Raw genomic sequence first — 16,637 nt, 5'->3', positions numbered from 1 at the left:
TTCTTTTATGTAATTTCGAGTATTATAAACCTATACAAATCATGTATCAATATTATTTAAAGAAAACATTCTAATTTACTTATTCCTTACCGATAGAACTCAAAGAGGAGTCTTCAATAACAGCTAAACTACTGTTGTGAACAGTTAGGTGGCGTATATCCAAGCTCAGAAATATGTATGACGGCAACTTTGCTAGATTGTTGTGGCGGAGCTTCAAGTAAAATATTATCATGGGCTTCGATCGGAGCGTGTTCATAGCCTGCAACAATAGCAATGATTGAATGATTGAATATAATTTTAGTTATGTTTTAAAATGTCTTAAAAAAGGCGTTTTAAGAAACAATCGTAGACACCTTCTGAATATGTTGCTGCTCAGTGAATTCACACAAAATGTCCAATCCATTCTTCTTGACGGTACAAGAGCAGGGTGTTATGGTGTTTGGAGGGGGGCATTGCTGAGCGCCTTGAGGGTGTACCGGCCTCGCGAACAGCACGACGCAGCAGACCACAAACCAACGAGGCACCATCTTGAAATATCTATTAGAAAATAGTACGTATTTATTATCAAGAAATAACTTTACTAAGTAGGAAATCTTCTTTACTTGTTATCAAAAACTTTTTTCTTTAACATAATAAGCTTGAAGATTAACAGATTGTGCAGAATCCAAAGTTAAACTTTCGAAAATCAAATAAGGGGCCGAAATTCTCCAGAGATGTTTACTTTTGCGAAATAGTACGGAGAGGTAATGATGATTCGACAATATGTAGAATTTTTTATAAATGGTAAAGTTGAAGAAAATTTTTGCGAGTTATAATAAACGTAATAATACCCATCTAAAAGTTATTATATCTTTTAAATCTTAAAATAAATCTCGGCATTGAACCGTTTATGAATAACATTTGCATTGTATTTACTACACCTTCATACGCTTCGGTAACAATCTAAACACAATAATCCTAAGGGGTTAGGCAAATTTACAGATATTGATATTCGAGAGTTACAGATGGTATCAATAATTTAATAAAGAGCTGTTGGTTTCTCCAGCTGCTTACTCTATTATTAATTCCTAATTATAGTGGAATATTGCAGCTTTGAATCTCAAGGTTATTATTCGTTATACCCAATGTAATTATTTTTTACCGTACGAGATCAGAATTCCAATATTGTTTTAAAATCTATCAAAACAATTCAAATTTTTTTAGTAGCTACGGATCGAACAGCAAGAAAAAGATTTTTCTTCCACAAAAAAATTAATACAAACAATTGGAGAGTATCAGCTGTTTAGTATATTATGTGATGGTGTAACTTCATAATAGCGACGTCCGCTATTGAAGGTCAGAGTTGAAAAACGAACAAGACACAAGTTTTTTGTTAGTAGTTTGTGGGTGCGGAATAAATATTACTTACAGTTTTATTGTCTTTTATTTTACTTAACAGTGTATTAAGAAAATAAGCATTCTTAGAGTTTTTAAATAATATCAGTCATTCAGCTACGTAAGTATTCCCAAACCTTATATTGTTAAATAACTGATATTCAACTGAGCCAACAGCGACAATCTTACAGTCTTCGTACTGTGCAAAATAATACGATTTTCTTTGTATGGTTTATTTACGTAATATTAAAATCTGAAAGGCAAAAACTGATATATAAGCTCAAGTTGTTGTTACTTGCAAATACATTCAACAATGTAGATATTTCTTCCTAGATTATACATAAAATTTGTGAAAACTACACTTTAAAATATACTATGTGACTCACATTTAAGTAATAGCAACAAACAAAAACTCTTAATGTTATCATTAATAGAAAAATAGTAAATGACACGAACAATAGATAACTTTCGAACATTTTAAAACTCAAACTACAACCGTCTGACAAAGTTGGGGAGTTTTCAATGTATGTACATATTAAGAAGGATAGAAAGAAAGAAAGTCCCATTTTATAAGTGACATGAAACATTGCGATGGTATAATCGCGTAGACTATGACAAATAACTCCACAGAACATTTCCGAGCAGTTTCTTTGGAGAGGGAGACATTACATTCCATCCTGGCTAAGTTTTGTAAGTATAAAATACGAGTTGCCTCTCGTTACGAAAATGCAAAGGGATAAAGGTTAGGAAGCAAAGATAGGAATAATTGCGAGCAAACTTCGAATTTACTTCAACATTTTATGTTCAGAAACGTAATATTATCTACTTTTTCATTTTCAACCTTAATAAAACTAACTAAACATCGCATAACCATCGTATGTCAATTTTAATGGATTTTCCAGAAAAATATTGCAGATAGGCGGTCACAGTTTTGAATAGCTAATATAAGTGGTTTAAATTAATCTAACAAATTCTTGTCTTTACGATTGAAAAAGGTTTTAGGAGAAATTTAAATAATTTACAAATAAATCCTTATAATTCACTTAGTTGTTTCAGTAATTTGAATTAATGTATTAATATTGCAACTTGTACTTGTACGTAAATACTGCTTGTTAGTTTTTTTGCTCTAAATAATAGTGGTTATATTTTAGCTACATATGATAATTTCTCGATTCTTCAGCGTCAATAACAAAGACCTCTTTTTCGGTAAACAACCATTTTAACTGAAAACTACAAAAATCATTTACATATTAATTTTATAACCAGGGGAACTATGGCCCACGTACATTTACTCCATTTTGTTTTCAAAACATACATTAGTAAAACTGATTTTTATTTACATACACATACTTATGACTTACGTATGTGACGTATCGGTGAGTGGCGTGCCGCGCTCATGGGGCACTAAGTCATGTTCTGAGGCATCCTCTGGATACCCTATAAATAATAAATGAGATTAAAATAGAATATTGCAAGAAAATGTCTATATTCAATAGGTAGACAATTTATGGAATTCATAACTGAGCCCTTATATTGGACTTCGGTTCTTCAAGAAAGTCAGCTACGAAAATTGTAGCGACGATATAGCAGCGGTGGTCGAAGGTTTTTTTGATGCAAAATTGATATAAACCTTTCTTTTATTTACGTTTCTTTTAAGCTTTGTTAACTGTTTTCAACGCTTTAAATCTACAATGAGCTCAGTGGTGACCTTCCTAGCTACACTCATTTAAAATTTATTACAATAACCTCTTTATAGTGGAAACAGGTCGTGTACAAAAGTGCAGTTGTTGTATAGCAATTAACATTTTTCACTTATTAGATTTTAAGTATTATAAATATAGGTAATGAAAAGAAAATATATTCTTTAAAAAAGTTCCCTATCGAACTCTTATCTGTAGACAAGATTTTTTTATTCACTACTTATATTCGACTTTCTTGATAGGAAGCTATAATGTGACCCGCTCGCATAATAACTATGCCCCAGACAAAGTCATGCCGCCAACCCATTCGCCGGATCCAGTACGTCGTTTACTGAAGCCGAATTAATGTTAGCTCTATATAGTTGTGTTGAAATTTTAGCCGAGTATGATAAGTAAAGATTTTCATTTTATCGGGTGTGTATCATAAAGACGAGAGGAGAAGACTTGGTCACAGAGGTAAAAAGAAGGACCAGGTTATTCGAATATCTCAATATTACTACTGAGGTGAAAATAAACAATACCCTACAGCACCGATGATCTTTTTAAAAAATGTTAGATCTCATCAAGACTGTCCGTTTCTACATAAGCTGATCATCATCAACACTATTCGACAAGTACTTCCTTGCTAGTTAATAAAACTAATAGGGTTCCGGATGTGATGGATGACTATACAATTGTCTTTTTGCAGACGACAGGTCCAAATAGACATATCATCGAAATCTCATCTCTACTAACCATTGCCTGGTTATATCTGAATCGATATATCCCTTGCCTGATCATGAATTTTACAGTGAATTGCGAATATAGCGGTATAAGTCACTGGTATGATGACCGTCACTTATTTACGTCATACCATTAGTAATGAGTTTGTTACTCTACCCTGTAGATCCTTTGCATATGGGGAGGCTATAACTGAAGTGATACCATTCTACCTTTGGTGGCATAATTTACTACTGATTTTAGGCTTAATTGGCAGGCTGGAAAGCGCAAGAACTGGGCGTATCTCTTCTGGATAGAAGCCCGAAACTGGAGAATTATTAGTTCCAAAAAGAAATCGCTCGCCGCTAAATCCTACTCTAACTGCGGCCGCGGTCCTCGTATGCCAGTAATCTGCATTACTCAAAACTGAGGGTGGCAGACTTTAGACTAAATGGTACTACTATAAAATTCTTTAAAAGTTCAAAAATCACATCCCCTCACAATCTCAGAAGAATATGACTGTAAATAGTGTAGTCAAAACGAAAAATATATATAAAAATATGTATGTTTTCCCTTTTTTTGTTGAAAACTTTACGAAACCGAAATATAAGGGTTATCACAAATGTTCCAATGTATGTTAGGCAGGGTAAATGATTTTATGGTTACGATAATGGAAAAACATCGTACGTGGCGTAAATATTTCGCGAGATCTAAATTTCGGAATTCGGATCTAAAATTTTTACACATTTTGCTTTCCTTTTAAAATTGGTTTTTTGGCTTAACCTTAATATTTATTCAACTAAAATAATAGTCTATTATTATAGTATTTCTATTCGAATAAAGACATGGTTTCTTAAATAATTCGTATAAATAAAAGTTTATCATCAACATATTGATAATATTTAAAGTATTAACTGTATAAAATTACTTAAAAACTCCGTTATTAATATATTTGTGTTAAATAATTTTTCCTACATATAATAAGTGAATTTAAAATTAATTTGAAACAACCAATAATTTACCTGATAAGAATCAATGTAAAATGCTTTTGAGCTATAATCAGATTACGAACAATACATATGTTATTGTTTTATTCATAAAAGGCGGAACGGTACACAATTTTCCTGCTTAATATTCAGCATACTGATATATTTTCAATTTAAAAAGTTCAAATATACGGAAGTTTAAAACAAATTTACCAGGGATGTATATTTTGACTATTTATATAGTAGCATACAAGAAATTCAGACAGTATCTATTAGTTTTTCTATGGACTTCTATTATTATTATACATTATTTAGACATTACATTTATTAAACGTAATCAATCAATACTGATGATATTTTTTTTTAATAATATAAATTTTTACCAAAACTGGACATGTTATACGTAATAGTCTTTCAATACACCAAATGAAATAGAATTCTAAGTCAAACCTTAACATACGAGTATATAATTTAAATAAAACAGATTACCTTATGTCAGTAAGTAAAATTATATAACCTAATATCCAGTCATAACAAGATGTTAAAAAAATGCACAAAACAACAGAATGATTTAAAACACGCACTATTTTATATATGAAAATTTTTAGGATTGTGAATAAAAACACTTGTCACCATGACTGTACAAATAATTAATTAGCTAAGATTCTCACAGAGTTTAAAGAGTTCGTATTACATGGACGAGTGGGACGTAGATTGGCACCGACTGCCCAGGCCCCTTTGGTAGATCATCTATTATGATTTGATCGCTCATCTCCGTCCGACATTGTGGGAATAATATCATTTTGACGAACTGCCGGTTCACGGCTTCTGATAGCGAGTCGCTGAACCCACATCAAGAACTATTCTCTGTTAATATGTTTGTTGAATCGTTGAAGTTTATATTGATTATATTTTTTGAGATTTCCTAACAATCTGTACGTATTTGTATAATTTAAACTTGATATAATATTCGTTTATTTCTTATAGTGTGTTGTCTCCAATCCGTATACATCAAACACAGCAAAATTTAAACATCAGAATAGGATCATGTTTATTAATTAGTTGTAAAGATAATATTATATTTCACTTGTTTTATAAAATTAAATTCAGTCCCAGTAATAAATTTCTTCAGTGATTTATATGAGTGCGTTTTAAATTAAAATTATTTTAATAAAATGGTTATAAATTTAACTTATAAATCTATAATTAACTAATTTAAAGTTATATCCAATAAAATTTTAGGACAGTCGATCTTTTACTTGTTAGTAGTTAAATATTCTATAAAAACTTTTAATTCGTTGTATAAGAACGTATTAAAATTAGAGTACAAATATTGTTTTAACTAACATATGATGTATTGAAACCATGTTACTTCCAGAATTACATAATCAATTATATCATGAGCCGTAAGTACTAGCTGAATCAAATCAAATCTAAATTATTATAATAATTTTATAGCATTTGAAAAGTGTATTGTGTGAAGGATTTGAGAGAGAATATTATACAAATATACGGATTACATTTACTCGCAGTCTTTCTGCTATATTTTTATATTTGTTGAGTTCTAAGCAAATAAAAAACTATGCAAAAAGATGAAATTCATATATACAGTAGTCAACTCAAACTGAAGTAAAATACAAGGAATGTCTCCATTCTTTGTAACATAATAATATGTTTATGGTTAGGGTAAAAAAACCTTTTACCACTCATGACTAAAATTAAAACAACCACTTCAATGTTTTTTTTCCATAAAAATATCCTTCAGGATAAGATCACTTACAACTGCTTACATATAAAATATTGTGAGAGGCCAGTATTTGTATTAACAATTCTAACTCGTCCTAAACAAATTTGAATCCTTAATTTGTTAGAACAGTTAAAGAAGATCACAAATAATTAAATTTATTTTAAAGATTTTCTTAACATTACAGACAAGGAAGGATTATTGTATGGAATCACAATGTGAGATCTAGTAATGGCTTTTTTTTTATTTTATCCACCTCGTCTCGGATATGTTTTCAGAAATGATTAATATTTTTCTTTAAAAGCCTTCACTTTTAACAAAAAGATATTTATTCAGTCACTAAACTTCCACGCAGATTGAATTAATAAAATATTTTATACATTTTTTTAAAGTCTGTAGTGAAAAAAGCAACCTCAGTTGCTGTAGCCCATAAGTGCGTTGACATAAACATTAATTTTATAATATCTAAATTATAAAACTGAATATTAAATAATTCTGCAAAACTAACAAAACGTTATTCTTATTTGTAAATGATTTTTTTTGAATACATACTAAGCTTCATTATTATCTGGAGTGTTGAAGTTTCCGGCTGTCTTAAAATTGAAATAGTTGTATTTATTTTATCAAATGGTTACATGTGACACATCCTCGATTCTGTGTTAGGAATAATTTTTATTCAATACAAACAGAAATTTATTTATTTTTATTTTTAACGAAATAAAAAATAAAATATATCATTTTCATTGGTCCCAAGTCAGATTGGCCCTCATTTAACATATCAAACTCCTTTAACTATCTTCGCCATACTATTCAAACCCCGCTTGCAATCCACAATTATTTTCTCACCACTAATTAGAACCACTATAAAGAAAGTAACTGTATAATACAGAACAATTAAATTTCTCATTTTAATGAAATTATTTTAACTCATATATAATATGAGAATAGAACAAGGCTATCCATTTAGAAATTTATCTCTCACCCTTTAATGATGCAGAACTTTATACAATCCTGCAGAATAATAATTGATCAGATGTAACACTAATACAACGTGGCACTGCAACGGAAGATATACATTGCAATGAAATTAATAAACAAAGCCATAAACATCACGCTAATTATGATACGTTGATATACGTATGGGCCACTAAAATTAGTGTCTGATGCATTGTGGGGGTATAATATACCTGATAATTTAAACACTACTAAGGCATAATATTTATTACTACTTATTACTCTCCATCAGATTGCGCCCTAACGTGAATAACAAAAAAATTACAAATGTTATAAAAACAGCCGTATCTATCAGGTTCTAGAAAAAAGTGATAGCAAGATATTAATAGTACTCCTACGAAACACCAAATGTATGGTGAAAAAATATTTATTTTGGTAAACAATCATCGTTTTATCATTTCGCATAAAAGAAAAGTAGCGGTAAAGTCAAAGTGTCCATAAAATATTGAGAATTTCAACACTGACTTTTAATTTTTCTTTTTTATTAATAGTTATTCACATTTCTCTATTTTAAAACGAGAAAAATTTATCACTATTAATAGCAAATAAATTTTTGGAACTTATGTTATTAATTAAATTTAAGATAGTGATAGCAAAGGAATCTTAGATCAAAAAAAATCTTAGTTTTGTATTCGCTGTTAATATAGATGTCCAGTTCTTCCCATTCTAGAAGCTTTGAGGGCTCTTCCAGAAAGGCCGTAACCAGTTTTGGAGATATGACGTCTTTCTGTCTTACGCCTCTTTTAAGTCAATCAATTGGCTTCGAACTCTTCTTTCTGAGGTCGGACCGACGTAGTGGCGTTTCTATATAAATACTTCAGAACTTTGAAATACCTATAGTTAATATGGCATCGCTGGAGAGACTCAATTACCACCATTGTTTCGACCGAATCAAAGGCTTTTTCGTAGTCCACAAATATCGGAGCAGCAAGGAATACTCTTCAGTCTATACTCTTCGGCCTTCGGTTTCAGGCTTCGGTCTTCGGTATGTATGTGATCTACGATACTATAGCATTTCCGGAAATGAAACACATCAAACCTGAGTTATAGACTTTTTGCGATGACTCGAGAAAACAGCTTGTGAACATAGCTCGAGAGGGAGCTTGATCTATAGTTGTTCAGTTGTTATTACTTTACTTGAATAATAACACCCCTACGCTCTTGTTCCACGCTTCAGGCGTGGTACCTTCGAACAAGACAGAATTGGAAAGCTTCTGAAGGACCTTAAGTAGCGGTGAACCAGCCGCTTTCAAAAATTCAGAAGTAATTGCCTCCTCACCCGATGCCTTGTCTTTCTTTAGCTGTTTTAAGGAGATCTCATTCTCATACAGACTGATGTCCGGGATTTCCTCTATAAAGTATCGGGTTAGTTTGGTTCTAGAATCTATAACCGCACTGGAAACAGGCTTTGCGTTTGTATCGTAGAGCCTACTATAGAAGTTCTAATTTTTCTTAAAACTTCCACTTTTTGGACACTACACTACCATCATCCTGCTTCAGTTTTTTCATTTGGCTTTTCCCAATAGACATATAACCTGCCAACATTTTTTAGCCTATATTTGGCCCAGTTGTAAATACGACTATGTATATACGTATTCCTAAATACATATATTCTTATTCGTGACATCAGCTTAGTAGTAAGAGAGTAGGTCTATCTAACTAGCCTATCTATGATACTTTCTAATAATATTACCCATTATTTTTGATAACCTACATATCGTGTTGCAACTTCTAATGCAATATAAAATCACGTCTCATACATCATAAATGTTGCATGTTGTTGATTACATTAGTGTCAATAATATAAGAATATCACCAATATTCTATCAATGATTAACCTTCCCATAATAAAATATTCGTATTTAAATATATAAAAATCTTTCTCTTTACTTCGGTTACAACCATCCAATCGAGAATTATGTACATAAAGGTAGTCTAGAAAATTGATATGAATGAATAATGAACTCTGAACTAGAAAAAAGAAACTTGAACATTTTACGCTATGCATAATAAATTTAAATTGCAGTATACCGCTTGTTGAACCAACATTAATTATTATTATGTTGTAAAAAATAATGGCCTTCGTCTATAAAATATAACAAGTAAGTTTAAAATATGATGCAGCCCACTGAGTCGTATAATTAAACGTCCAGAGAGTCTGATACACTCGGTACATTAACGTGAGGCTTAAGTTACACTCAAATACTGAGCAATTCAAAGCTCTTGAAGTACTTTGTCATGAGCAGGGCTATATATATTCTCATTCTATTATTCCTGTATCCCGTGGGAACTTTATAAAAGTTCTTCAAGACGAATGAACATGCAATGAAAGGAATCTGCCCGCCAACCTTGCTAGATTTATGTTTTGAAACATTTTTAATATACGGGTGATATTCATTGCATAACTTCATATTTCGGAAACATGCATTTATGATTTATATATGTTTTTTTATTTAAATATTTAAGGATAACTCACACGCAGATTTTATTATGTATGAAGCAAATAAATTCAATGCTATTACCGCTTCAAGGACGCTTTAAAAGGTTTGAGATAATTATTTTCTAGCAAGTCTATTTCAAATAATCTATATGACCAATTATAGCAATACAATGATCCCCTTAACTAAAATTTGAACATACTGTGACAATGTATTCATGGATGCACCAATGAATATATTAATATATCATAGCATTTGATAGTTGCTTGCTTTATTAATGAAAATGAAAAATAAATAAAAGTCCAGAATAACTGTTATTGTGAATGTCAACGCTTGTTGACATACGAATACCAAAACGAGGTTATATATGCTATTGACTTTCTTCACTGGTAATGAGAGCGTCAGAAAAAATTCTTATACTAAAAATAATACACGTTTAATTTTTCAGATTAAGACCAGTTTTCATCAAGCTCTGTTTGTTAAATCTCGGGGAACTTTCAAAAATATAATTGTCAGTCATAATATTTACGGCCCACGATGAAAAATTAACAAGGCATTATTAAATTACACGTTAAATGACCGGCTACCAAATTATTCGTTCTTGTTATAAGACGATCAAATTGAAGTTATAGCGTTTAACACTTTATCCTTGATCGTATAAATCCGTCGATACCTCACCTGTTAGCTAATGCGACCTAATTTTATATATCGTTGATTGCATAGATTTGGCACACAAAAAGCTTTCTTTTAAGTTTGCTAGGTGTCACCCGTCAAAATCATGTCGTCAATTTATTGGCATAAATTGTGTTCAAGTTATAAGTAATGAAAAGAGTACCTGATTTGCGATGTCATAAAAAAACCGAGGGCAAAATTTTGAAATTATCATATGAAAAAGAAATTTTAATTCACCTTATTAATAAATACAATTAAATAGTCGAAAATGACAAAAAAGATGCTGTTACTATGACTACAAAAAATCAGGGGTGGGATTGGACATTTGAGTTTTGAAAATACATTTACAAAATACATGATTAACAGTCCGTTGGCCATTTGACGGACCTCTAGAACAGCTATTAATTTAATGTCTTGTTAATACATTTAAACAGACATTAACGCGTGGTGGGATGTTCGATATATTTAATTGTCCATCAAAAGCCTTGATAAAACGCTATTTCTTTAACATTGATTGATGAAACTGGTTCCAAGATATATAGCTCGTTATAAACAAACTTAAAGTTTATAAACTATGAAAAAATTAATTACAATTTTGAAATTATTTACATAAAATATAAATTAATTTATTGTATTTGTTTGATAACAGTAAAATGTGTAAATTATATTATATTAAATAACTTTCATAAATACGGTATTTTTGAAAAAAGTGAAAGAAGTTATTAAAAAATATGAAGAAAAAAAATCTCATACGCAAATCCAATTCTGTGAGTCACCAGTAAAATGGAGTTCGATATATTTCCCCTAAAAAGGCGAGATCCCAAACGAAATAAGATAAAACACTCTCCGTCTATCAAAGCCAATTTAATATCAAAGCCTTACAAATCTACCTACGTGCAACGCATCTTACCTTCAGTAAAAGTATTACATGGATAAAAATGTATTCCAATGTTAAAATATCCAATTAGTGAGTTCATTACCTTTTTACTTGAATCGTCTTTATAAAATAATCATTACTTTTCAAACTTATAATCGTTTTTGTCTCTCCTGCAACTCTGATGAATAATAAGGGCATTTTTAATATAATTATCAAATAAATTAGACCGCAAAACATCTTAAAGGCTGAGATGTGCCGTAAATTAGATTTATGATTTCAACGTGAAACCGAAAATTCAGCAGCCATGATTTTTATCATTTATTCTTGTACTCAACCCGTACGGAATCAAATTAAGGTCTGCGTTTCAAGAAAACTTTCAAAGTATAAAGGTAAAGTGTAAATGTAAGGGGAGTGTAGTCTACTAAATTGTTAATTCAACCACAGAAACAATTTTGCAGAGGTTACAGAAGACAGAATAAATATAAAAATTTTATTGTACATTTATATTTTTAATTAAAAAAAAAAACATAAAATGATCCGTTCGTTTTAATTACTTGTATATATTTTATTTAATATAAACAAGAAAAAGTAAGGTAAAATATATTTTAATTAATAAAAAAATATCGATAAGAAAATATGAAATTATTGCAATGTATTTTTTTTTACTTTTAGAAATATCTTAACAATTTCCAGCCACTGACTTAACGCTTATAACGCAACCTACCCTCACCCTCCTTTATAACCATCCCACTTACTTAGTAACCACTTTACGTGCCCTTGTTCGCTCTTATTGTTAAACCTGTTCCACGAACTGTAAACTCCTAACTTTGTACGCTATGCTATGAAATGTTCGTATGAACGAATAAATATTTGTATTCCGTACTCATTTTCAGTAGATAATATTTACACGGGAACAATGTAAATATGTGTTGTAAAACCGGTATCAGCAGACCGGAGATTATTTTTTTAACCACACACTTTTAAAAAATAGATTGAATCTGTCCCACTATCTAAAAACTATCACAATCTTCTCGATTTTTAATTACTTTCTTTTAGCCCCGTTGTTAAAGCCTAATATTACATGTATCCAAGCAAATGGTAAAGGCACTATTTGTTTCATTTATATGAAAATAAAATTGCATTTCATATAATAGTAATTATCATAAAAATATTTATATCATGTTTTTATAACATACATGTGCATGTAAGTTTTGGAAACGTCAATAGCAAAAAACCACTCTTTAAAATTCAACACAAATACTTAACATTTTATAATTTGAATTTACAATTGCAATTTAGACAAACTTAGTGTGCTTGTTAAGATAAAAGATGTAGTCTCAAATCACGATGACGTAATATGAATGTAAATTAAAACCCAAATGTTCCCGTACCAAGTGGGTACCTCCAGACATACACCATCAGTATAATGTCGCAGATTCTTTGAGTCCTAAGCTGCCTTACAAGAGCGTAACATCTTATTAAAAACTATATTCTTTTAATATTAAAATCCCATACAGTAAATATTGTTCTTCATCAGTACTAAGATAGGAATGATTTTTTAAAATGAGAAATATGTATAATTTGGTAACTTCTCATTAGATCTAGGACTCTACTCTACTCTATTTTAACTAAATAGTTGTAATTAAAAAACTTGTTATTTGTTGTATAGAGTTGTATTTACAACTCCTCACCTTATCGTCCATTTCTGAATCGCTACCGAAAACATCTTGAGGTTTATTTCGGAAGAAAGTTATTTTATTATAACTAGTTTCAACTTTCAAGGGCTTTTTATTTGTAGCATATATTTAGATAGATTCAAATTTAAATTGTTGAAAATAGTAGCAAAAAAAATATACGTCTTAATAAAATGTTTGTATCAATTTAATAACTTCTACAGTATAAAATTGTGATCTGAACCAAAACAACAACAATCTGAAGCAAGTCTTTATTCTACAAACTATTCAGCTTAAACCTACATCTACTATCACATAAGCCGAAATCAAAAAGTGTTTTCCAAGTCAAGAAGAGTCTTCGTTAGCGAAAATATAAGATTGCGTGATATATACTTGTATAATATTATTATTGTGATAGAACGCGATGAATGTTATTTGAAATATTTTAAACTGAATAAAACTCGCGAAAATCTTAGATCTCATTATATTTTAAACTGCAGCAACATTGTATAAAGACATTTAAATAATACCTTGTTTTGGAACTATTTCTTTCCAAAATATTTTACGCTTTATTAAAATAATTAAACAATGTCACATAGCTATATATATAGTGGGTTTATATTTTATATAATTTAATTTGATAACAATAGTTATCATTGCGAAGTTATATGTGGTTTTATATTTCACTCTCACTATACAAAGGAAATAATCACAATATTTATTACTTGTAGTATGTAAACAAAATACTCAAAAATATTGAAAGATCCCTAAGCAACAGAAAAAACAGTATTCGCTGTCAACAAATTAAAATACATATTGAAATACGAGTTACCAAATTCCTTTTAATCATGAGATAAAAATTCATGGATGCAAGTAAAAATAAATATATATACATTCTTAGAAAGGAAATTGTATTGTATCGTATTGTGATTTGAATATTTAATATCCTCCCGTTTGCCCGAAAGGACCTTTCATTTTATTTTCTCTCGATTGACCAAAAATTTTTCCAACTTAAGAAATATCTCTTCTTACATAAATATTTCTCAAGTTCTTTTCTTTTGGTGTTCAATCATCGGAACGGAAGTGTGGGGAAGCATAGATTTCATCTTCAATTATCGTGATATTGTAAAGTGAAAAAGTTACAAGTTATAAATTAACTCGGAATAAAACTTCGATTCAATTTACGACTATCGTGAACTAAGTCGTGACCACACCTCGATTAAAAAACGGAGATTGAATGTCGTTAGTATTAAAAAAGAAAAATCAATACAAAGTTTGAAGTGCACACATTTTGGTTTTCGATTATGTAAGGATTCCTGCACGACTATTTTGGCAGTGAAAAACTGTACGTGATTGTCTCGTGATTAGTACGAATAACATTTAATTAAAAGTGTAAGTTAATGTTCTCACTGGCCTTTTAAAATATGTCCTCATATTTTCGTACCGTCAATGAAAGCCATTAGTTTTACCCTGTCTCGTTCTTATTAAAATATAACTGATCTAGAGCGCTGTGTAAGAGTACTTATAGTAATAATGGTACAATTTAGTATACACTAGTAAGTATCATTAAGAAATAACAGTGGCTCTGTAGATGTAATCACATTTTTGATGTTTCTATAATAATAGGGATCTTATAAAAATTGAACATTATTCCTTACTAGTTTTTCAATACGTTTACGTCAATATTGTGGTCGATATTTTTAATATATTGTCACTATCGAATGATAACAGTAGGAAAATAGCGTGTCAAGCAATTCATGTAATTTGTATGATTATATATTATTCACAAAATAGTATCTGTCACATGCATATATAGATATATAGTGGACCTCTGCAGACAATACTATACTTTTCCTTCTAGCAAAATCTTTCGTTACTTCATATTAGTTGATATGACAATCCTTTGTTAAATTTCCTTACATAAGAATGGATCCTTTTCATCGTTACATTCTTCGGTTATTAATACATGTAGTTTCCCCCTTCTTTACCTGCAACTTTGTCGTTTTATGTTTCAAATTTGGTGAGTGTATCCTTCATGCTTTACTTGTGCCTTTACATAGTGTAACCTTCATTCTTTTATAGTATGCGGCAAAGAGAGCTCTAAAAATAGGCCTAGCAATGTTAAAAAGGAAATCCATTGATTAAAGATTATCAGAGAAAGATACGAATAATAGAAAAACAAAATCGAAATTATAGGACATTTTTTCTTTGAGTTTTGGACAATATTCAAGTAAATGCAATAAAATAAAATTACATGCGAATAATATATTGGAAAATAGATCGTATTATAACTTATTTTTCCCTAATACCCAGAACTTTCACCAGTTGAATTCACAAAGGTTACTGAAATAAATTAATGATTTCTACCAGGAAATTGGCCGAGATGAATTCACGAGGAGTAATAATATATGTATATGTGTCTTTTCATTAAGATACATACATAAAATACTATGTTAACACCACGAGGACCTCCCAGGTGACGTCATAGTTTTAACCTGAGTAAAGTATTGTTATTATACTATTATTATAATAAATGCCATTTTGGCAAGATTTAAATGGCAAAGAGATGAAATTTAAGAAGGTGATGATTTATGACAATTAATATTTAATTATAATATCTATAGACTGATATATACCCTCACGGAAGCACACTAACTTAAAAACTAACGTCTCAAACCTTCTTGAAAGGATATTTAATCGAAGATAGTTTTCTCATTACTCCAAGCTTCTATGCCAAAGCTGAGGGCACAAGGAGCAATTCCCGAAACTAAAAGATTCTGAAATAAGATGTTGAATTTTTAACACCAGCCAAAAGCCGGGTTAACAGAGATTAACAAGATATTAAATTTGTTAGTTTAAAATTATAATAATCAGCAGGTTGTTAAATTTCTAGCGGGTAACGCATGATGTCGCACCTCGTTGTCAGAAAACGTAAACAAGGACAATATCATCACACGTTGCTAAGATAAAGTCTTTTTACGGGAAAATATTTGACCAAACTAGAAAGAATACTAGTGAAGTTTAAAACTACCTTATCGAAAAATTTAAAGACTTGAAGACCATAACCAAATAATGGTAATAAATTAATAGAGCACATACGCCAAAAGCATACTTTTCGCATGTTCGGGACTCACATTGCTAAATCTTCCCGAAAAACTGCCAGACACCTTCTCGCCACCCATAAAACAGGGAGGCAAGAAAATTACACAAGGAAAACGAGTCCGTTTCATTCTCACTAGAAGCTCAAAGCTATGAACCACGAACTGGAGTATCAATTAATGTCTTCGGCTGAGGCGACGTTAAATAAAGTATAAGCTGGCAAAATTATGTCTCGTTTCAAATATCATAAAATCACTAATATCCCACTATTTTCAGATGAGTTAAAAATCAAGCTCATACTCTATTCTGGGTATGGAAGGGTATTTAAGACCACAGTACTGTACTGTTGTGATCGTTGTAA

At 30.4% G+C, this 16,637-nt stretch overlaps 1 protein-coding gene across 4 annotated transcripts in view; it reads right to left on the bottom strand.

Moving 5' to 3' along the window:
- The window catches only part of LOC116767323 (slit homolog 1 protein), a 59,333-nt gene that overhangs the window by 8,596 nt on the left and 34,100 nt on the right, over positions 1–16,637 (bottom strand). For 3 of the 4 annotated variants that reach the window (XM_032657585.2, XM_061527270.1, XM_061527269.1), the window contains exons 2-4: positions 2,736–2,811; positions 354–537; positions 91–259 (exon numbers count right to left, since the gene is read on the bottom strand). In XM_032657585.2, coding sequence (XP_032513476.1) covers positions 91–259; positions 354–527 — 343 coding nt within the window. In that variant the 5' untranslated portion in view covers positions 528–537; positions 2,736–2,811. Of the gene's footprint in view, positions 1–90; positions 260–353; positions 538–2,735; positions 2,812–5,248; positions 5,484–16,637 lie in introns of those variants that run through there. The other variant, XM_032657584.2, reaches the window with a different exon arrangement.

The sequence above is a fragment of the Danaus plexippus genome (genome assembly GCF_018135715.1).
Source record: "Danaus plexippus chromosome 9 unlocalized genomic scaffold, MEX_DaPlex mxdp_24, whole genome shotgun sequence".
In the NCBI taxonomy this organism is placed as follows: Eukaryota; Metazoa; Arthropoda; class Insecta; order Lepidoptera; family Nymphalidae; genus Danaus; species Danaus plexippus.
The sequence above is the reverse complement of the archived record's forward strand: the minus strand, read 5'-3'. Positions and strand labels throughout refer to the sequence as shown.